The sequence below is a fragment of the Seriola lalandi genome, unplaced genomic scaffold (genome assembly GCF_002814215.2).
Source record: "Seriola lalandi dorsalis isolate HSWRI2012SDOR001 ecotype SW California unplaced genomic scaffold, Sedor1 jcf7180002054313, whole genome shotgun sequence".
NCBI classification, from domain to species: Eukaryota; Metazoa; Chordata; class Actinopteri; order Carangiformes; family Carangidae; genus Seriola; species Seriola lalandi.
Window position 1 is genome coordinate 105,166 of NW_019524866.1, and position 22,675 is coordinate 127,840.

At 38.2% G+C, this 22,675-nt stretch overlaps 2 protein-coding genes across 4 annotated transcripts in view; both read right to left on the reverse strand.

Annotated features, from left to right (window-relative positions):
• Positions 1-1,568: 1,568 nt before the first annotated feature.
• cul3b (cullin 3b) lies at positions 1,569-16,930 on the reverse strand. 2 transcript variants are annotated; one of them, XM_023406638.2, is made up of 16 exons: positions 16,669-16,930; positions 13,757-13,954; positions 10,952-11,065; positions 10,188-10,348; positions 9,551-9,665; positions 8,539-8,767; positions 7,991-8,136; positions 7,107-7,283; positions 6,481-6,651; positions 5,910-6,017; positions 5,188-5,312; positions 4,714-4,810; positions 4,136-4,270; positions 3,745-3,931; positions 3,257-3,402; positions 1,569-2,790 (listed from the first exon to the last, which is right to left on the reverse strand). In XM_023406638.2, exons 1-16 carry the CDS (start codon positions 16,729-16,731, stop codon positions 2,659-2,661), a joined length of 2,304 nt encoding a protein of 767 aa, XP_023262406.1. In that variant the 5' UTR covers positions 16,732-16,930; the 3' UTR covers positions 1,569-2,658. The 2 variants fall into 2 exon arrangements, with proteins under 2 accessions (XP_023262406.1, XP_023262407.1); XM_023406639.2 differs by having other exon boundaries at positions 4,136-4,267; positions 16,669-16,762.
• A 1,581-nt stretch (positions 16,931-18,511) lies between these two features.
• Positions 18,512-22,675, reverse strand: part of pde2a (phosphodiesterase 2A) — a 140,563-nt gene continuing 136,399 nt past the window's right edge. For both annotated transcript variants that reach the window (XM_023406633.2, XM_023406634.2), the window contains exon 31: positions 18,512-22,149. In XM_023406633.2, the coding sequence (XP_023262401.1) occupies positions 21,915-22,149 (235 nt within the window). In that variant the 3' untranslated portion in view covers positions 18,512-21,914. The remainder of the gene's footprint in view (positions 22,150-22,675) is intronic.

A 22,675-nucleotide genomic window follows, 5' to 3' on the forward strand; every position in this document is an offset into this window, starting at 1 on the left:
CTACTTTACATCTAAAGCAGCCTATAACATGGAGCAGATGGCATGCGTCTAACAATATGAGAAGACAAAGGAGACAGTCCAGACGGGCTGGGCAGATTTAAAAGTGCAGGGTACGTGTGGAGGGGAGGCTCTAAACCCTGAAAATTAAAGTCACTGTTTGTTAAGACCTTGTTAAGCGCATTAAAACTCCTCAACAGCTCGCTTTTTGGAGCTGCTCATCGCGTTTTGACAGGACTAAGATCAAAGTAAGTTTATAAATGTGTTTTGGCATGAAGGCTTCTTCAGAGCATATACAACACATAAGACCAACAAGTTAAGAATCGGATATAATCCTATTAATCCAAAAAAAGAGGATAATAATGATAAATATATATATATATATATATATATATATATATATATATACAGTATATATAAAAATTAATTGTAATACAAAAACCAAGCTGAGAAAAAAATATCAAAGTATCAAAAAGCATTGTAATGGATTTATATGACAGCACTTATGTCAATAAAGTCAACACAACAGCCCTGCAATATATCCTACCTTCATATATGGAGACTAAAAGTGTTGATACTGGACAACTGGGCAATCATGAATACACATCATGAAATAAAGTCCCATAAATTTAACCATGAAACTGTGAAATATTCCAATAAATGTTTAAAGCTTAATTTATTATTGAATGCTATTTCATCCTGCTTCTTCTGACAGCAACATTGTTGTCATTTTTATTTAATTCCAGTTGTTTTTATTTCAAAAAGTAAAGAAAATAAAGAAAGAAAGTTAAAAAAAAAAAGAAGAAAAAAGAATGGGTTATTTTACAACACCATTTTCCTCAGTTACCATTTTATTTAATAGTGCCACTTTATGAAAAAGTCTTTCTCTGTCAATCAAGACAAATTGAATAGAAGTTGTTGTTTTGGTCTGAATGAGCAGTAAAAGAAATAGAAATAACTAGGATGAAAAAAAAGACCTGAAATAAACTCTGGTATTGTGAAAAAAGCAGGACAAGATGTTTCTCAATAAACACGTCTTGGAATATTTCACAATCTCATGGTTATATGACATTTTTTCTGCATTTGTTGATATGATCTTATTATTTCTGTTCAATATTTAACACATTTAAGCTCCATAATAAAGTTTATAATGTTCAGTTTTTGTTGAGATGATTTTAGAAAGGCTGTAGTTTATAGTGCATGAAAATTTTGTTCCATTCATTTTATACCAGAGGGTAAATATTATAAACACCTCTCAGTCTAACACAATACGATTCAACAGCAGCACAATCACAGCCTCAAAAATGACCATGCAGTTTCAGTAAAAATGAATATTTTAACTGTGTGCATTTTCTTATGAGGATTAAGATGTAAAGAAAAATGTTAAACTTAGATCACAAAATGCAGTAGACAAAGTACTTCAGAGGCTTGCAAAGTTCCTCTTGTGAACAGGGGATTTTGACTGTGGCTTACCATTTAAATTGAGCTTTAATTATGGTTAGAGAGGCAAGCATTTCTGACGTTTGCCAAGGCTTTCTCGTGACAGATGTTAAAAAAAGAAAACCCATCCCTTCATTTTTTTTAATTCTACATTTAATATGATGAAAACAAGGCCCTGTACAATCCACCTTCTCAGTGAGTACAATAATTATTTTACAATTTGTACACATTAGAACATGGTGCTAGACTGGTTCCACCTGTTCAAAATGCAGTCGAGAATGGAAAAAAAAATCCTCTTTGAAACCTGCACCACAAGGAACCTTCCATTCAAAGAGAGGAGATACGTTTTTGGCCAATCATACAGCAGGCCTGAAGTGAAAAATGTGTCATGAGAGACCAAACAGCATTTATGGAGCTTTTGTGTGTGCCTTATTCCCCTGATTGATCCATTAGATAAAAGCATGCTGTGAAGCTACAGCTCTTGATCTCTCTAACCACTAGTACAGACCTGGCCAAAGTATTGAAAATGGCATTAAATATTTCAAGTGAGGTGCACTTAATTCATATCAGACATTAAAACAACCTCAAAAAACAGACATATTTGCAACATAAATTAAGCACTCTTCATGTTTTCTCAAGTACTCAAAATGTATTTTACTGCTGTTGTAAACCAGGTCTGTGCCAGTTAACACTTTGTCCTCTTCTTTAAATTTAAAATCCTCTGGGAGGAAAAGGCCAAGAGTGCCTGTCAACCTGTACAGCCATCATTGTGCCACAAAACACAAACATAACACACTGACATCAACATTTTAAACAGGGGAGTGAATTCAAATGTTTTCTTGGTCTTCACGTAGCCACGCGTTTGCTCTAACATGTTGACGGTCGTTCTCGACAGCATGTAGGTAACTGGCAAACAGGCTCACCCAATTCTCTCCAAAGGCCACAAGAAACATGATTTTATACAAAACTAGATCCCCTCCTTTCATTTCTGTCAGTTGAAGAAATCTAATATTGATAGAAAACTTCCCCATCTTTTGCACGTTTTTTTTTTTTGTTTTTTTTTTTACACAATTTATGGAAGAAAAGTTAAGCTTCCCAGTGTTTCCCAGAATCAATGATGAAAGCACTTCCAAGTTCATTCAATCGCATAGCAGTCCACAAAAAAAACAAGGCTCTCAGTTTCTCTCAACTCGATGTTAGCTTTCATTGAATTCACTTGTTTTATGCTACATAAGTGTACACTTTGCGGTCCTCCGGTGTTCGTGCCAAATATTCCCTCTCAATGAGTCCTTCAATGCGCTTCTTGATGACTACAGGACTAGGGAGGAATCGAGCTCGCAACTGCTGTGTGACCTTTGGAGACACAAAACACAGTGTTCAGTATATAATAATCTATTTTTATACAAACATAGTCACTCATTTTAATCACCATTATCATCACCTTGGTTTATATCTTTTGCTTTCATTGTTTGTTCATTTACAGAATTAGACTGTCCAATACCGTGGACAGGTTGTGGCCAAAGAAAGGAAATTGTGCTGGGAATTTATATTGCTTTCATTAGTGAAAGTTTGTTATGCAAGACTTCTTTTCATTCGATCTTCAGCCTTGCCCTTTGTTCCTTGTTCCTTTGCTTAAAACCAGAAGGGCTAACTTCTTGTACATCATATCTCTTACCACTAGGGGGCTCACTGAGGAGACGATAATGTGCTCTGAAAAATGTGGAACCAAGTGTAATACACAATGCCATATTACAGCTTCTGGTTTTATAATAAAGTTTAGTTTTCCTTTAAATCACAGCAACCATTTCAGCCAACTGACCTCTGCTACTAGGACATTATGCTGCATCTTCTTTCTAGACTTCATGATGCGAACGATGGCAGCTTCGATCTCATGCTTCCTGTCGTCGTCCACTTTCTGTCGCGTCTCCTTCCTCTCTGGGTCTGACTCTCCCTGTTTAGCAGCCACTGGAAGGTGCACGAGAGGAAAGAAATGCAAAAGACAAGGAGGAATTACACCAAAAGAACATATTTTCTGTTTGTCAAGTAAGTGCTCTGAATAATTCCCGATGAGACAATTGGTAAGAGTTTCAAACATTTTGTTAAATTTACTGCAGTACATGGTACTATGACATTACAGTACTGAAAAACCTAATGTCACTGCATTGCAGTTAGTCTTCGAACTAAGTAAAAGTCTCTGCTATGCATATTAGACAAACATACAGTATATAGTAACAATGCATCAGTAACAAAATAATCAAGTTATTTTGTTTCTAGTCTGAAAACTTCATATGAACTTAATTCTTCTACCTGTCTGGATCTTGACACGGTGTAGTTTGGAGGTAAACTGGTCATTGACTGTAAACACATGGCCATTCTCAATCTCCTTGGACTTGGGCTCCTTGGTGAGGACTCTCTGAGTGGGTTTCCCACAGGCCAGCGACTGCAGCGCTCGCACCAGCTCCCTCTCTGGGATGTCTGTCTCCTGCTGGATCTCCTACAGGGTGGAGAGATCAAGTTCAGGTCTATGAGAATACAATAAGCAAGATGTAACAGACAGAGAAACTTGTATAAGAAATGTTTTCCAGGTGAAGTCATCCACTATCAATCAACAGGCTGTTGTTTGTGTTTTTGGCACAGAATATTGTTCAGTGATACAAGGGGAATATTGTGTAGCATATCGAGGCATTAAATACTGTACCTCAAAGGTGGACTTCTCTCTGTTGTTGAAAAGCATGAGGATGGTCATCTGGAAGGTGGAGACCTGCAGGATGTGCTTCCTGGTGTTGGAGCCTGTCACCTGGGCTCCTCCCACTCCAACCTCTGACCCGTCCTCCTGTGGGGATGAAAGACCACAATCTAAACAAATGGCTCGGAATCCCTTGCCACAAAAAAAAATACGTTTCATGTTACTGAAAATCCTCCCAACACTATATTTCCTTGTTGTTCAAATAATGTAAATGTTCTTAACAAGAGAAAGTTATCACTACGTGAGAAATATACATGACATATGTCACATGGCAGTCTACCAGTGCAGATTCATTCTCAGTTTTGCACTCTCAGTAAAATACTAAGTCTTTTACAATTATTTGTCACATTTCGTTGTCTTCATTTTTCTTTATACTTGTGCCAGTGTCACAACGTGTTTCTAGCATTACATTTAAAAGTAAAGTATTATTTAAATACTTTAAACAACATTGCCTGGAAGACATTAGTCTCTAAACTTTCACAACTGAAACCATATATATATATGATATTCTTCTTATAGATGATACATACCTTTTTGATGGGACCATAGAAGGTGGCATTTAGATCTGCAGAGCCCATATGGTGCTGCAGTGTGAGTTGTCTGCCGCTGTGCTTACCAAGATAAAACCTAAAAGCAGGATGAAGTCACTCCAGGTTAACCTCTAAGAATAGTCAATATGCCACAATTAATCTCATATTAGTGTTAGTACTTTCTGCAACAGGCCCTAGTAGAAGAACACCTTGACAATACAACATGGCACCAACTTATGATAATTATATTTCGCAGAATAACCACAAGCTTACATAACTGAAAAGCATTGTTACTCTGGTCAGCTTCCACTTGTAAAAAAACATAATGTGGCTTTGTAAGACTCTTCCCTTTGGATCATACAGAGAAACATTTCAGAAATATCTGGAGTGAAACCAAAGTGCTGCTGTAAAACAATGCACAAAGATAAACAATCAACCTCTGATTCTGTGCAAGAAGTGTATTAACTGACCAACCTCCTAAATACTTCAAATGCATGTCGTGGTGAAGGAGGGATATTGCACTTGGGTGTTGCTGATTGTGTTGGCCAGTATCCCGTGGTCAAGACTCTCACAGTGAGATCAACCCCTCCAAGTGACACCTGATGTTAGAAAAACACAACACACACAATCAGGTTTCAGTCTATGCTGATGTAATTACACACTGTAGCTTACTGCTGCTGTACACTGATTTTATTGGTGCAATTAGAAGTTTAGAAACAAATGGAAAAGGTAGAACTTAGACAGAAAATAACTACAGACTACTGACACAAACTGGGTACACCCAAATCCGAAATCTTGTAATTTCTAATAATTACAATAAATTCTATTAAATTACCTTTTAAAAAATAGCCTTTAGCTATAGACTGTGCAAAATCATGCATAAATGATTACTGGAATTCACACTCCAAATGTGACACTTCCACTATGTGCTAAACATGAGTTGCGTTTCAGCAAATTACAATGACAATCAGACACAATAACAGACATTCTGGTGACAAAAAGCCATGCGACAGCACAGCACAACCAGAAATTAGCACAATGTATTCCCAGGATATGGATAGTTATGTGTGTAATTGTTTTAATTTAATTGAGTAACGTAGCAATACTAATTCGAGCAGCCATTATTCATGAATGACAGATAGCAAGTGGGCTTTTTATTTTGACAGAAACAGTTGTGGTGTGTAGTGTCTCCTCACCCCAGTTGTTTGTAGATGTTGTCTAAACTCATCCATGGTGGTGTTCGAGATGCTCATATCCCGGAACATGCCCTCCAGTTTGGATGTGAACTGACAGCCGCATTCAGTCTAAGCAGTGAAGACCAGAAGAAGGATCACATTTAGCTGATGAAAATGCTATTTACAGTAAATGGACACAGTGGATACAGTCTGCTTACTATGTGTCCTCTATCTAACCTTCCTTTGTCATGTACCTAGACACTGGATAAACTTTAAATCCTTACCATAGGGATTTGCAGTAGGTGCCGATTAACAAGATCATGCAAGGTGTGTGATAGTAACACCTTTTAGTATCAGCAGACGCATGGAAAATCTCAGTGATGTGGTAAATTTAAAGAATCTTTTTTGGAATTGTTGAGCAGTTATAAGCACAGGAAAAAAAAGAAAAGAAGAAATACTGCATAAGACCGTTTCAGGTCGATAACCAATTTTTCTCATCTAAAGGCAGAAAGTTTTGAATTCGGTGCAAATCTTGACTGAAATCTCACTATTTTACTCCAAAGAAAATGACTTATATTGCACTCCTTCTCACCTTAAGCTTTGAGATCATGTTTTTCTCAGAGTCATCAGAGACGCTCTTGTTGGTGAGCAGCCTGCGGGCCAGGTGCTGCTTGTAGTACCTCTCAAACACGTCCTTTTCCTGCATGAAGCGGAAAAGCACCATGGCCTTGTCCAGTATAGACTCCACCTCCTGCTCTGTCAGCTGGATTAAATAAACAAAGATGTGACACAGCACACAACCAGGTTACACCCATTGTATAAGAACATACAGCAGGTGAGGACAGTCAAACAGACTCAATAGTCTACTCTGACTAGCATCTTTGATACTATTTACTACTACTGTATGTATTTTAGTAAGATGCACATGAAATGTAGAATACTTCAGCTTGTGCTGTAGTATTTACATATGAAGATGATGCAACTAGACCAAATTAGAATAAACAGCAATAAAGGCTGGTTAGATTACCAGTTTATGGCAGTTACCTCCACCTGTATCAAACTGAGACAGAATTTTGCATCTCTCTAAATATAATAATGGCCCTTATTGTTTATGTAATATGTGGTTTAGCATAAAATCGAAACAGTTCTATGTTGCAGTGTGGCATTAAATCTTGAAATGCCAGTAACATCTGTGGCATGAATGTATAGAAGGCTCACCCCTTTAACACCTTTCTTCAATTTGTCATCGATGAAAAGTGAGAGGTACTCGGGCGAGCGAGAGTTGAGGTTAAGGAAGTACTCAAAGTCACCAGCAATGGTTTGTTTGAAGAGCCTGTCATTATTGAAAGACTCCTGGAGGAAGCGGTCGAAACGGGACTTCAGGTCCAGCAAACCCTGCAGGAAGGAGACAGGGATGAAGGAGGATGATTCGGCAGCAGTTTGCATTAGCAGTAGCTTAACACAGCAATTAAAGCTCCAACAGTAGCTACAGCAGAGGAGAGCCGATCTCATCAGAAAACACGGAGGCTGCTGTCTGTTAGCTGACAGTGAGAGCTGGAACGTAGGAGTGAAAGTGCAAACCACAGAAACTATTTTATACAGGAGCTTCAAAACTACTGTAGGATGCACATAACAAGGCTTTCAAATACAGTGCCTTCTCTTTAGTCACCTGAATGACCTCACATATTATTCAGCACAGTGCAACAACAGCGTGTGGTTGAGGGCACAGTCCATCATGGTTCGTGGCAACAAATGCAGGGGGTCAGAGCAGTTATCCTCTGCTAGGAGGTAATAGAAGTATATTATGGTCAAAGCTTGGCATGCAATGATGTGTTAAAGCTTGCTAAGCCAGTGGAAATTACTCCATGATCTCTAACATGGCTGAATGTTAGGAACAGTCTTTTACTCTCTCATTTGCTGAAAATATATATGTGGTTACAAGGTTATATTGCACTTCAACAGAGCATGTGTATGACCTAACCTGTCTCCCATCTTGCTGAGGCACATTAATTGAAAATTTCACATGATGTTCCTGCTGGTTCAGAAGGAATGAGCAATAATATAACCGCACTGCAGCATCTCCTGATAAATGAGCATCTCACCTGGATGTAGTCTACAGGATTCTTTCCCTCGCCCTCCTCTGACACGAGAGCCTTGCCTTGCTCCCGCAGGTATGAGCTCATACACTCACACATGGTCTTCAGCCCATTGGGAACCCTGCTGAACAGCTTGTACATGCACGCCAAGTCTGTAGATGGAGATGCATGAGTACACATACACACGTCAGAAATCAGAAAACCAACTGAAAATGCCTGATCAGCTGAGATCTGTTTATTTGTGCAGAGTGAATTGAGAGACTTGAGCAGAAGGCAGAAAATTGAATCATTCTTGTATTCCTCATATTTCATTGTTTGACATGAGGAACGCAGGGGAACACTGTGACTGCATGACTGATATAGTGAGACATATCTCTTTTGCAAGTGACAGTTGCAAGGTTTATTAAAGAGTGTTGGGGATTTCTATTTCTCTGTGTCATGGCGTGAAGCAGAACCTCTCACTGCAACTTGTGTGGATTTCATTTTCACTGATAAATGACTAACTACAAATGCAGAACACATAAAGTGTAGGTTGCATACGATGGAGTACTTACCGTCTGTTTTGCCGTTCTTGAGCATGTGGACCAGGCCTGAGTTCTCCATCTCTACAATGGTTTTCATGTGTTTGGAGATGAGTTCCCTTTCCACCACCTTGACAATAGGCTCCTCTGTGGACTTATCCAGGCAGTGCATCACTCGCTCAATCTCCTCATTAATTCTGGCTTCCACCTTCTTTATGTACACGCTGGCACTGTTTTCCGCAAGGAACTTTTGGCTCTCCATCTGAGTAAAACAAGAAACACTTTTCTCAGAAACATGTATTTTTTGTGTTAATTCAGAACCAAATTGTAAACTTCTCATGGATGCACTTCTCAATTTTAGTTATTTATCCTGTATGTAAATACAGTATAAATACTGTATGCCATTGTTAAACCTTTTTCAAAGATGTTTCATCTATCATGACGTATTGTATTTTATTTATATGGATCTCGGAAAGGGAAGATGTATCCAAAGAAACAACAAACAGGGATCCAAATAAAGGATGAACTAAAATTACTGACTCATGGTTGTATGCCTCTGCCAATCAGCCAAGTTGCAGGAAATATGGTAACAATCTCCCCTTCCTGAGTTACAGCGTTGAATAATGTCTAATTGTGTTTTTGCAGAACATATGATGTCACAGTGAAGTTGACTTTTGACCTTTTGGATATGAAATGCCATCACTTAATTTTATCCTATTACAGACGTTTGTTGTGTTAAATTGTGTTATAATTAGCATTGAACTAATGAGTTATGGCCAAAAACATGTTTTGTGAGGTTACAGTGCCCCTTGACCACCAAATTCTAATCAGTTCATCCTTGAGTCCAAATGAATGCTTGTGCCAAATCTAAATAAATTCCCTCAGGTTGGTCTGAAGACATCACATTTAAGAGGCCAAAACTGTATCATGTTCACGAGAATGGGACAGACAAATGGACAATGCGAAAAATAATGCCTACAGCCCTGGCTGTCGACGGCATGGAGGCAACAATGATCAGTCATAGGAATGCTCTTCTTTCACAAACCTGGAAAAATTCTGCAGACATTTCTAAGAACGGTGCCTCAAAGTCTTCTTCATAAACAGATCTCCCTTCAAGGCCGAGGATCATTAACATCTGGCAGGCATTTCTAATGGCCCCCCTGGAGCAAAGGAGAAGCAGACCAAATGCTGAAGGCAAAATCAGTAATGCAAGACAATAAAACACAATAAATAAGATGCAATGCTAAATAAGAAAAGAAACAATAAAAACATTTCTGAATGCTCATGTCACACATACTCATACTTTATGGCTACCATTAAATTTTGGTTATTTGAAAATAAAATACTATCAGGCACACAAGGCTCGTTAAAAAAAAAAAAATAAATAAATAAAAATAAAAATATCAATGTCAGAGGCTTCTTTCTATGAACATTCCAGCAGTTGAAACTGTATGAGACTTACCCGATGGCTCTTTTATTGATTATGCCAAAATCATGAAACCTGTCCACCTCTGGTAACACATGATGACTTATCATTTTCCATAATTATTTGACTAAGAATGATGTGATTTCCCTTTTCTTCCCAGTTTATGTGCAACTGAAATTAAAATGAATTTCTCAACATGAACTGGTAATTAATTAATTAGACTGTCATGCAATCAATCCTGTTTAAATTTGGCTACCTGTCCACCACTTCCCCCTTCCTCTCGCGTGCGATCATGTCCAGCAGGGTCTGTCGGAGGTGGTCTCTGATGCAGCCATAGCGAACCACCTGATCCCTAAAGATGATAAGACCCAGGTTGTAGACATTCTCTACATTGTTCTGCTGTACATAAACTCGGTCCTGCAGGACAAACAAAAAAAGAGAACATCATCATAAGACAAAAGCACTATTTAAAAGACATTGCATCTTCAACACCTTATATTGAATTTAAATGTGTTTCTGTTAGTTTAAGGAGGTTTCAGCTTAACTAAAATTCAATCTCATTACATGATAAGAAGGCACAGTGTTTAGTTTAATTTCAGTGTTACCTCCTGACTCAGCTGCTCACTTACGTATTACATTTTTTTTTGCCAAGATAATTTTTTTGCTGGGTAAGATTTCAGGTTCATTTTAAAATACATACAGTATCTGTTTCTGTGGTAATGTGTAAATATAACCATGGATCAACCGTGTATGTCCACACTATGGGCACCAGAGGAGTGCAAGCTGCTCTCTGTAGTTTAGTTAACTTAGTGGATACTTCCGGTTAGACTAACAAAACAGATAATTTCCCTAAGACACAGATATGCATATTTTTCTAAAATACTAACCAATATTCAGTTGTATAATTCTGCTGGTCTTCCTCATTGATAGGTGCTGTCATTCAGTTTGATGAAGAATACTTTCAGTAAGCTGTGTAAATGCCGGGTTGTGTGAGAGTCTTGGGAAACTTCAGCTACTCACCATATACATCAGGATGTCTCTGATCATGACCATCGCCGTCTGATGGTCATTCCAGGCCTGATTTAGGGTTTGGAGGAAGTTATTATTTAGGGAGTTGAGGACATCTTCTCGTACCTTTGAGCGAGACAGACAAACACACATGCAAAGGAGGGGAAATATTACAGTGTGACCCATGATGTTAGTGACAACAAAATGCCTGACCATGAACAAACAACTTGAAAAAGTATTGTTTAAAAGAAAAAATGCTTCTGAATCATGCTGAGACTAACATTTGAGATTTCTTACTCATGCAGTCTTTTATTGTGACCTTACTTGGCTGTTTCTTTAGTACCTTTTATCTACTACTGAGGCACACAACAGCTTCATAATAGTCACACTGCAGTGTGACTCAGCACTGTAAACCAGCGTCTCTGTAGAGTAAGATTCTTAAGGACACACCGACCTTCCTTTTTTTCTCCTTTTGAGCAGAGATGCTAAATTATCATCTGCTTCTTATGTTACATGAGATCATCCCTCACAGACTCACTAACTTCTTTTAGAAATGCTTTAGTGCATTTATGAAGCAAACCCATTATCTGAACATACCTTTAAATCAAACATATATTGTGCACACTCATGGCTTACTTATAAAAGTAATTATGAGGTAACTATTACATCCTACAACTAATACATCTGTTCTGACTCAGTATAAAGCTGCTGCTCCATCATGTTAAACAATACCTTTAAGTAGTTTCGTATATTAAGCAATTGTTAAATTTATGTCATATTCATCATAAAATGATGTTAGAGGGATATGATGCACTACTACAAATAATCATAAAGGAAACACAAGTGTGATTTCGTCCATTGGTTTTTGGCTAGTTATACAGAGCCAGACAACATACGTATAACATTTGTTGCCGTGTTTTCCAGTCACTTGGAGAACATTAGAAGAAGTAACCACAAGTTTTAGTCGAAAAACACATGGTTGAACTAACATGCATGGAGACGAGAAGAATTTTACGCTCTTCTTCAGGCCTTATCTAGATATCAGTAGAGGAACTGTAACTGTTGCCTCTTTTATGCTGGCTTCAAAATTCACCTGCTGTTCTGTCTGCCTGGTCAGTGCTGGGCAGCGAACTGAGCCCAGAGAGTAAACCCGTTCTGTCAGTAATTCTTGATGGCAGAAATCGTTAGGCCAAACACAGAACCAACTGAAAAGTAAAATGACTGCTGCATAGGAATAACCTTACAGTATTGTACAGTATGACTCAACAACAAAATTATCATCTTTGAGTTGTTTTCTAAACTTAAGTCTGGTTGAAATGTCTGAGATCTGTCTGTAGATATTCAGGCTGTATGCAAACCATTATTACACATTTCTTTGAAAGTGCTATTTGGATCATTATTAGATAATAAAAACATATTCTGGTGTCAGAGCTCTCTTCTTTGATCTGTTCCTTGTTGACAGTCCCTCACTGCTAATTTACTAAGCCTGCCAAGTTAAGAATGTGCATTTAATTAAGCTGTAAAACCATCTGCTGGTATACAACAGCAGCCTGCTCAAATATTGCTCATTGGTATCTGCACACTGTATGCTGCACGGAAGCATTCACTTCAGAGATCACATGACTGAACTTAATTTGTTGGTAATTATATGCAACAAAATAAAAGGGGGAAAGTTTAGGAAAAACATTCACTGATGGCTCCTCTACCTTATTAGTAGAAATCTGAAATGAACTAGTGTCATCGTTAGATTGGATCGCTGTTCCTTGTGCAAATTATTATTATTATTTTTTTTTTTTTTTAAACGGACTGTGTAAAAATAATCCAATTCACTAACACTTGGCATGTCCACCATTTCATTTACAACTGTTCTCTGCAGGTAAATTTGAAAAAATTTGAAAAAACTGTCAGTCAAAAATTGTCAGTCACAGAAATGAGGAATCTGTGTAAAGGATGTCTGAGTGATCCTTAAAAGACTTTTGCAAATCTCCCACCAGAAAAGGATTGAGTAACCTTTGAAATCGTATTCCCCATTTTTCTGACTTCATTTAATGCTCACTCGCCCCCACAAGGCTGCTCATGAATGGAAACAGTGCCTGTGACACTGGATGACACACGGGCCAAAAAACAATATTAAGGTTAATATGAAACTTATGTCACATTCTGTTAAGAATCAACAGGGCAACTGAGAATGGGCTTTCAAGCAGTTAGCTTAAATTCAGATCCAAAATTCAATAGTTCTGATTACATTTTGAATGGGTTGGAGAGGGACATTAACACTATCCACAGGTCAGTTTTTTCTGTTGTACCACAAACTGTCACCACAAATCAATTAATCAATTAATCAATGAATTCAGTGTTTCTAAATGTAGACCTAGTCCTACATTTTGGCAACACTAATTAAATATTAGGTAAGTATGTACCAGTAATGAACTATTACACACTTCAGTGACAGAGAGGTCAAATGCACTTTAAAAAACACAAAAACAGAAGCATAAATCACAAGTTTTAATTAAATCTGTTATTACCTGACTTTGAGTGTCTGGCAAATTAACTAAACTTAAGTGGTGCACCTTTGTGGGTGCTATAATTTCTTCTGACACTGACAAAGCACATTTTCTTGTTAAAGATACAGTGATATTTTCATGTAAATCAGCCTTTTATGTGAAGGCAACTGCATGGAAATTCAAAATACTATGAAGCTGAAGGGTTAAGAAATAACTAATGTGATAACTACAGGGTGTGTAATCCTGACTGGTCCTGCCAAAATATACATAAAGTTCTGCAACTGTGGTAACCTGTAATCTCTGTTAGTCTTACTTTGTTGATAAGGTGTTCAGTGACGACCTCCCGCAGGCCTGTGTACAGCTTCTCTCCATGTTTGTGGAGCACCATCGTGTAGGCGTTCCTGTATAGTTCCTCAAAGCTCAGACCACTGTTATTCTTCCTCTGAATCTCCTGGATGGCATTCTTCAGAAGGTCCCAAATATTGTTGACGTACTTCTCATCCATCGTCATCTGCAAAAGCCAGTAATGGATTGAATAAACTGACCATCACCTATCATTGTTTGAAGCAACAATTAGAAACAAGGATATTTTTTGTAAATAAAGCCTCCCGATGCAGAAAGGCTCCCACCACTATGTATGGAAATGAGGGGCAGGGAATGGAATGCAGAATCAATGTTCTATCCGATTAGTCCCCATTAATAACCACAAACCTTGTAAAGGTCTATAATATTCCATAATTGTCAATTCACAGTCTTTAACTATCTACTTTATTACTGAGAATGAGCCACTAACAGGGCACTGTGTTCTACCTGAAATGACGGCAACACTTCTCCCACAAGCTCCCACATCGTTGCTGTTCACACATCCGTGGGCTTATACAAAAACATAAACGAGTAAGGGAACCTTCTGCTCCAGTCTGAAATTCTGAGGTGATACTTCCTCCCCTGTTGTGTTTAATGCCCTTGATGATCTCCACCAAACATATGCCTTAATACATAGATGATTAGGGTTGATATTTGAGCCTTGGTTGACGTTTGCTGATTATAGCAAATAATGGAGAAGTTTTACTAAACCTGAAAGAAAGGTCTGGAAGAATCAACCAGGGCAAATAAGCTGCCTTACATCAAAAAGGTCCTAATATGACAACTACATTAACAGCTCCAAGGAGTGCTGTTACCATGCCAACTCAATTAAATACAAACACAGGAGAATTAAGTTGTATTAAACACAAACTCACATACCAAAAAAGACTGAACTTAAATGTCACAAACGTGCCCCAAGTACTAAACCTCTATACTTTAACAGACAGGTAACAAATGAGTTATTACACAACATTAAACAATGAGTGATTTTATCATTCGATCACTGTCGAGGGTGAAGAGACACTTTTCAATTTCTTTAAAGATCGTGAGATAGTCTGATATGTCTGGTATATCTTCGCAGTATCTGTGGTAAGGATGATTAATTTTGGTTAGGATGAATCATGTCTCCCTATTTACTCGATCTGAGTTTACCTTTGACATTTTACTTAAAAGCCAATTAACCCAATAAATTATTGGGATAGGGGTTAGGCAGTCCGGCCCAAATAAGGGTAAAGGTCAGATGTTCAATTTCTTTCATGCCCTGTTGAAGTGTCCTTGAGGAAGACAAGAAACCCCCAGTAAGAGGAATCTTTGTTGGAGCTACGGCCCCAGTAGTTATTACTAAAAGCATTAGCTTTATGAAGAAGATGTAAAATTAAGGCGATACATGCCAATATCCATGCACTATGAGTAGGGCCTGTCAGTATGTAGGCCAACCAATTAGTATTAAATGTTTAAGAAACAATGATATATGTCCATAATTGTGAGATTACTCAGTTGGGGTTCTGTAATGCTTTATCTGCCAATCCCACACATTTTCTAAATATGACTAAACTGACCAAAACTGCAAAGTCCTTATTAGCTTCTTATGCACATTAAAACTTATTGCAACTTCAATTTTCTACGTTTTCACGTACCATTTAAAAGCTGGTGGTTTCAGATTGCATGGTGTGGTTGGAAAATGCATTTGATTCGTCAAGCTTTTAGTACAAATAGGTAATGCAAGAAACTTATCAGTCACACACATTTTTAACTTATCAGCAACAGAAAAAGTGGAGAAAAATTTAGTTTTGCACAGAACTGAGCTGTGGTGCATCATTATAATTAAAAATATCAAAAAGCTATAAACTTAAACAGTTATCATCAGCAAGCATGTAGGCTTCCCAATATCCAAAGACATGTTGGCCATGGGAGAAAATGTGCCACCCCAAGTCAAGAGGAACAGTGTGTGCAGTGTGCTTAGCAGACAAGCCCAAACACAGGCATGTCAAGATGCTGCTCCGACAGCAGGTCTGTCAGGACTGAGCCACATTCAACAGGCTTACTTAAGTACAGGTGTTCTCTGTATTAACATGAGCAAACTATGTGGCCACTGCCACACAACTTGAAATTTTTGTTAGTTACCCTAATGTACAGACTTACTCAGCCAGTCACAGACAGGCTGAAATTTCATGTCATGCAGAATGAGGTCAGTTCATAAATGAGGTCTTTCAATGACTTGCAGACAAACGGAGTGCCAGCAAGACGAGGAGAGGAATCCTACATCACCGTTTTACTACGGACATAACAAAACCAGGACTTCGAATCAACACTGTCTGAGTCATTAATGCAAACCTAGAACTAGGTTAGATGGCTTGTTTTTTTTGTTTGCATCCATTTACAGCTGTGGTAACGTTGCTGCTTGTTCTTGCATGCATTTGGGAAATCTAGCAAGCATTTTAGTACAGAAACGTCAGCCAGATCTAGAGCTCAGACACAACGAAATGTGATGCATTTGATAAAGGGAAAGCCAAAAGCAGTCAAAACAACAAGTGTCAAGAGCCAGGGCTAACGCTAGCGTCGGCTATGTCGACAAACCCAATATGCAAGCTACGGTTTCGGGAGTTGTGACATATTTTAACGTTAAAGACAATGAAAGTGACTCATAAAATTTATCACCCAGGTCAACAGAGCAGCCACCCAACCGACCAACCAAGGGTGAGGGCGACTGGACATTTGACGGCTGCACTTTGTTTACGGATAGACAAATCGTATCTGCTGCTCAGCTGGTTAGCCTGCTAGCATTTAGCCAGCAGCCCAGACCGCGGTGGTCGAGTCACCGCCTGTCGGGCAGACAGAGCACCGACTGCGGTGTGCACTTACAGGAAAGGCCCGTATCCTCATTTTGGTGTCCTTCTTGGTGCCGCCTTTGCTGAGATTGGACATGGTTGCCTCGTCCGTGGGGCTCTGTATTCACATGAAAGTGTTATCCAGGGAGGGACGGGGGTGACTACTGGTTTATGGAGCAGCCGACGAGCTTTCACTCGACCTCGGTAGCTCCGCGTCCCGGCACCGCAAGTTTATTGTTGACAGCCAAACGCCAGATCCGATACTTCTTCATGCAGCAATGGCGGACTACCTGCAGTTCTCATTGCGCAGAGCTCACGCACTCCAACTCACGCGAGAAATCAATAATTGAGAACAATTTCACAACTTTACTTGCAGTTTTACCATAGAAACTGGTTTATGAAGTATTCAGAGCCTTTACCTCGGTAAAAATACTAATACCACACTGTGTATATAATGTCATTGTATTATTATTACTTTTAATCTGCCGATTATTTGGTTTTTTGGTAAAGTTTCTAGAAATAATTTAAAATGATAAAAAGATATACTTTACAATCATGTACACTAGTTTAATCTAATTTCATTAATTAATTTGGGTACTTCATTTACATAATGTATAGCAAATCATCATATTTTATAAATTCCTCATATGTTTTGTATTGAAAAATCTTAATCTATAATCAATGTCTATTTTGTAGGGCAAGTCTTCCTGAACCTGCTATGTGCCATGTTTGTAGTTATTTTTCAGTGGTGGAAGAAGTACAAAAAGTAGATTCTTTAGTTATTCTATTAAATAATCCCACCATAGGCAGATTATGAGAAAATGGGCCCCTGGACATAGACGGGTAAACAACACCCCCCCCCCCCCCCCCCCCTCCTATATTGGACCCCAGACAGATAATTTACATAAATTATCAAAATTAAAAACACCCATAATGCAGAATGGCCATTGTTTTATATTATGTGAAGAAAAGTTATGTAAAACAGTATCTTCATTTAAAACATTTTTACTGTGAATCACTTGTTTTTATTGAGGATGTAATTATGATTTTGTTCTTGGTATTTTCAATAATATGAGATGTCCCTGTCCGACTTCTGTTGACTACATTGTTGCATGCAAATAGGCTCTTGCAGAGCTCCACATACTAATACTTGCCCGTAATCTTTATAAAGCTAAAGGGTTATAAAGATAATGTTCTTTTTCTCAAATTCATTAATGAAATTGTACTTTGATTTCAATCAAATTTGAATTAGGATGTCAGATTTAATGCTCTACCTTTGATGACTTTCCTGGCTTGAATTTCAACACAACACTGTAAAGTTGCTTTGTTTTTGGAAAGGTCTATCTTATTCTAATTGGTATGGGACAATTTGATAAAATTCAGATGTGTATAGGAACAGACATCATTTTTGGCACATTATTGGCTAAAAATCCAATGAAGGAGTCCATGTCAAATTCTTAAATTATGCATATTTCATATAACTAATTTCTGTTTAATTAAATTTTACATCAGTTGGTTGTTTTTTGTTTGTCCTAGTAAAAGCTTCAGATACTGTAAAAACAAGTTATGATAATTTTACTTCAACTACATGCAGAATGTAGAGAGGACATAATGCTGACTGTTGGAGGGAGGAGTCAGTGTATGTGTTAATCTGGCCATGCTTTAACAGTATCAGTAGATGGGATGGGCCAACAGGATCAACAGAGATGCCACTGTGATGACTAAATCCATGTCACAGAGCCCCAATGTCACCTGATCCAAACTCACAACTACAGGCAACCAAGTACACTTTCCTGGTGAAGTAATAGTACAGTGCATGGTGAAACTGCAGTATCCTGTATGGTGTGTTGTGCACTTTTAGAGAAATCAACCATGAAGCCTTTCACCAGATTTATTCCAAGAAAGAAAAAAAAATCTAAATTTCACCCATTTGTCTTCTTGTCAAAAATGTCCTTATTCATTACATCTGAAGAAGAACAAGACCACCAGCACTCAGAACTCAACAAAACAAATAATCAACAGATGACTTGATTTAGTCCTCAGTATAAGCATTATTTATACATTTCAGATTAGTTTGGGTTCTTCTTTGTGGTAGAATATCATATGTATATCCTAAACGCACATATAGTTTTCTTTCATCCCCTCTGTCTAAATGTCTAAGTTCGGGGTTGTTCAAAAATGGCATGAAAAAAAAAGAGAACAGGATGCAACCACTTTAAATACATTACAGAATTGAAATACTTCCCATTGTAATAATGACAGACAATCAAGTAACATTTTCTTTTAAAACTTTGATATTTACAGCAATTATATTTTTGCCACTTTTAACAATTATGTCACAGGTGATCATTACAATGACACTACATCACAGGTTTGAGTCCTGCTGCTCTGTGATGATGGGAAATAGACTGGGTTCATACTTCCTGGATGAGCCGCAATTTCCAACCTGGTCATGATGTAACAGAAAAGTTTTATATGTAGACAGCCCTCATCAACACGCCAACGTCAGAGAACAAAAAATATTATATTTTTCCATTTTTCAGTTCGCAGCTTGGCCAGGAAGTAGAAAATGTTTGCTTGGCACATTTAGCCCTGACTTTTAAAAACAAACATGAAGGGACAGATACATACTCTGTATAGAAAACTGACCTAAGTCTGGACTCTCAAAAGAATTGAGAGAAACAAGCAGTCAGTTGACTTTTTTTAAATTTTTTTTTTTTAATGGAAACATCATGAACTAACTATTAAACGCCTTTGGGGACCCAGACCTAAAGTAATAATTTAACAAGAGGCATAGGTATTTACATAGGAATCTATGCAACATCACAGAGGCAGACACTTCATATTGCACGTGAAAAAGGCAGGTATGTATGTAAGTGGTTTAAAAATAACAGAAATGGGAAAACCACATGTGAGAGATAAAGAAAGAGAGAGATAAAGAAAGAGAGAGAGAAAGAGGCTTTTCCACAAACACATCTTTATGCCCTTTTAAAACTTTATAGTAAAAAATATTCACTCCATGTACCAAACCAAGGCAGATCAAACAATTTCAGCCAATCGTGCCAATGCATTTCCCAGTGTAGGTATAACATATACATCAATCCACTTTGCTAACCAATTAACCTTCCTCCTTAATGCACCCTCATGAGACCCGTTCAAAGAAAAATTATATAATTAAATCCTATGATTGCAATATTTTTCCTTTCATCTACCTTCACTAGCATTATCAGTGCTGCATAAAGGAGAGATATTTTAAGAAATTCTAGCAGATCACTTGAGGTTTGTGTCTGTTTCATCTCTGTCAACAGCAGCTCGGTAAAGAAAAAGAGAAATGTTCGTTTCGACCAAACATTTCTCTCTTGATCTTCAACCGACTACCTCCAGACCTCTCTCTCTGTCTCTCTCTCACTCTCTCTCATCGACTCACCCACACGTCCATCCCTCATTCGCTCACCAACTCTCACCCCTCCGCACACTGCCTACATACAGTGGTGTCCATTACAGAAGTTTCTCTTTGTGTAACTTTTCTGTGGTTATCTTACCCTAACTCTGCAGCATTTCCTATCTGGAACATTGTACAATATTAAAACTGAATATGGCATATTGTAACACAAAACCCCACAGCCCCAACATGTCAGGTTTCCTACGAGGCACAATCTGAGAGCTTTAACTCTAAGTTTCCAAACATTTCCTTTGGAGTGCAGCAATTGTGAACTGTTGATGTGTTCAGGAAAGAGTCATTTCTGTGATGGGCACATCTCTAGTCCCTTCTTGAGAACAATTTGTGGGTGCACTGACAACTGAAAAAATGGTGTTGTGTCTGCCATATGTCCATTGGTCGCTGTATTCATAACTTAGAATAGAAAGAAGTGAAATGGCATGACATCTGAGGTCTTCACACAGGTATTTCACAAATATACATCTTCTGAGCATGGTGATCATTCAGTCAACACATTGATACTCAAACTATGTCTATAACAAATATACAACATACATACTAAACAGACGCTTTATTTCAATTTTCATATATTAAAAGCTCTAAGAAAGGCAGCAAAGATGCGCAATAAGGCAGATCCATATGACACACCCAATGACACACTCCATATAACACACTCTACTCTGGCACATTTACACTAACAGATGAGATGGATCTTTTAAAGGGCTTCGGTTGCTCTCTATCTAAAGTGGTTTAATGAGGAGATCCGTAAACTAAAAAAAATAAAACAAAGTCTAAAAGGTGCATGGGAGTGCACATGATGCTGAGAAAAATGAGGGTGGGTTTAAAATTAGGTATCTTTTGTGTTGAGGTGTAAATGCATACCTGATGCAGTGGCATCCAAATAATATGCACAGGGCATGTGTTTTCAATGTTTTATGTGTGGAGCGAGGTGTCATGGCGAGGAATCTGTGACTCTGTGAATGATCAGTGATTGTCAAATTGTCCCTTAAGCAACCCAAAAAAATGAGGAAAAGTGAATCAGTACACATGAGGGTTTAAATGTTGTCAAAGCAAATGAACAAATCTCCCTTGTGCAACTTCATGATCATGAATTAATTAAATATACTTCGAAGAGCTGAATAGAAAAATCTGTTCTGGTGGTATAAAAATGGACTGCATTAATTTCTTAACCATGGAGAAATCAACACTGACCGAGATAAAAGGAATAATACATGAGGTGTCCATACAGCATGCATTCATAAGCATCAGGTGAGGGACTACAGTATGGCAGCTGCTTGTGTGTGAACAAAGCTGAGCCATTTAAATCAATATAAGCTATTATGAAACATTTTACAGAAAGTATAGCACTTTATCTCACTGTTACATGTTGAAGTAGTCTTTTTCCATAACAATGACTTGTTTTTTCTCTGTCTTGTGTGTCTAAATGTTATGTGCATGTACATACGTGTGTCAGTGTGTGTGTGTGTTTTTACAATCTTAATCAGGATCAGTACTGTATGAATTAACTTGTGGTAAAAACTTATTTTTCCAGTAGAGCTGCTGAAAAAATATAAAGTCACCACCCTCTGCTTTCCTGAACTGGAGACACAAGCAACAAGTAGCATCTAATCACTGAACCAGCTCAGATGGATCCACTTGTTTCAAATCACTTGTCTGATTCAACTGGTTTGAAACTTTGTCCTGTCCAATCTGCATGGCTTGCTAAGCATCTAAGTGATTGACAGTAGCGAGACCCCTCCCTCTTAGGTCGCTAAAAAGGAATCCTCGGCCTCTTATTGGACCACAGAAAATTTCAGGAAATCGTCGGCAGCCCGCTGTCGTCACTGACCCCTCCCTCCCTCTGCATCGTCAAGGCAACCGTTGAGGCAGTGGTCGTCGCTCCCGAATGCACCCTGGGACTGCAGCAGCTCATATTCCTGGTCCAGGAAGTCTAGGCTGTTGTTGCTAGGCAACCCACGGATGGTGAACTTGTGGGACACTTTGGTCCACTGCTCCCGATTTGCCGCCACTCTCTCGTACAGCTCAGTGGCCCCAGGAAGCAGTTCAGATAGCAGCCTGGAAGGACAGAAGACAGCAGTGGCACATGAGCTGTTTGTTATTGTAAGACTCTGTGAAGAGAGGCTTCCACATGAGTAATGTATATTAGTCCCAAACTAAAAGGTATAAACGATCATTTAATAACAAATTCTTTTGAGTGCTTATATTCTTGCATGTCCTCTTTTTAACTGTGTTATATGGTATCTTTTTTTTTACACGACACCTGCAATCATGGCTTATTTGGCCTCTTGGGGGCAGAGACACCAAAACGCTCCAGGGAGCTGAGGGAAACTTGTCCATAAGAGTGACTCCTTTCACATTAAAAACAAATATTAAAAATATACTGTACAAAATCTAAATTCAGTTTACATACAGGGAAGAGATTTCTGATTACTATTTCTGCTTGGAAGCAATATTCAAAATTATATTTCTCACCCAGTGTTCAATACTTGTAATGTGGGGACCAAGGTCAGTCCTAATGCTGAGACAAAGTGATATATGCCTAAAGCGATCTGGCTAGGAAGGATGTGATGTTTTAGTTTTT

Excerpts from the sequence above, each read along its gene's own strand:
- cul3b (XM_023406638.2), bottom strand. The coding sequence starts at position 16,731 with ATGTCCAATCTCAGCAAAGGCGGCACCAAGAAGGACACCAAAATGAGG. Across the intron at positions 13,955-16,668 it reads TGAGGATACGGGCCTTTCCT|ATGACGATGGATGAGAAGTA; the intron begins GTAAGTGCACAC and ends TGGCTTTTGCAG. Across the intron at positions 8,768-9,550 it reads TGTCTGCAGAATTTTTCCAG|ATGGAGAGCCAAAAGTTCCT; the intron begins GTTTGTGAAAGA and ends TGTTTTACTCAG.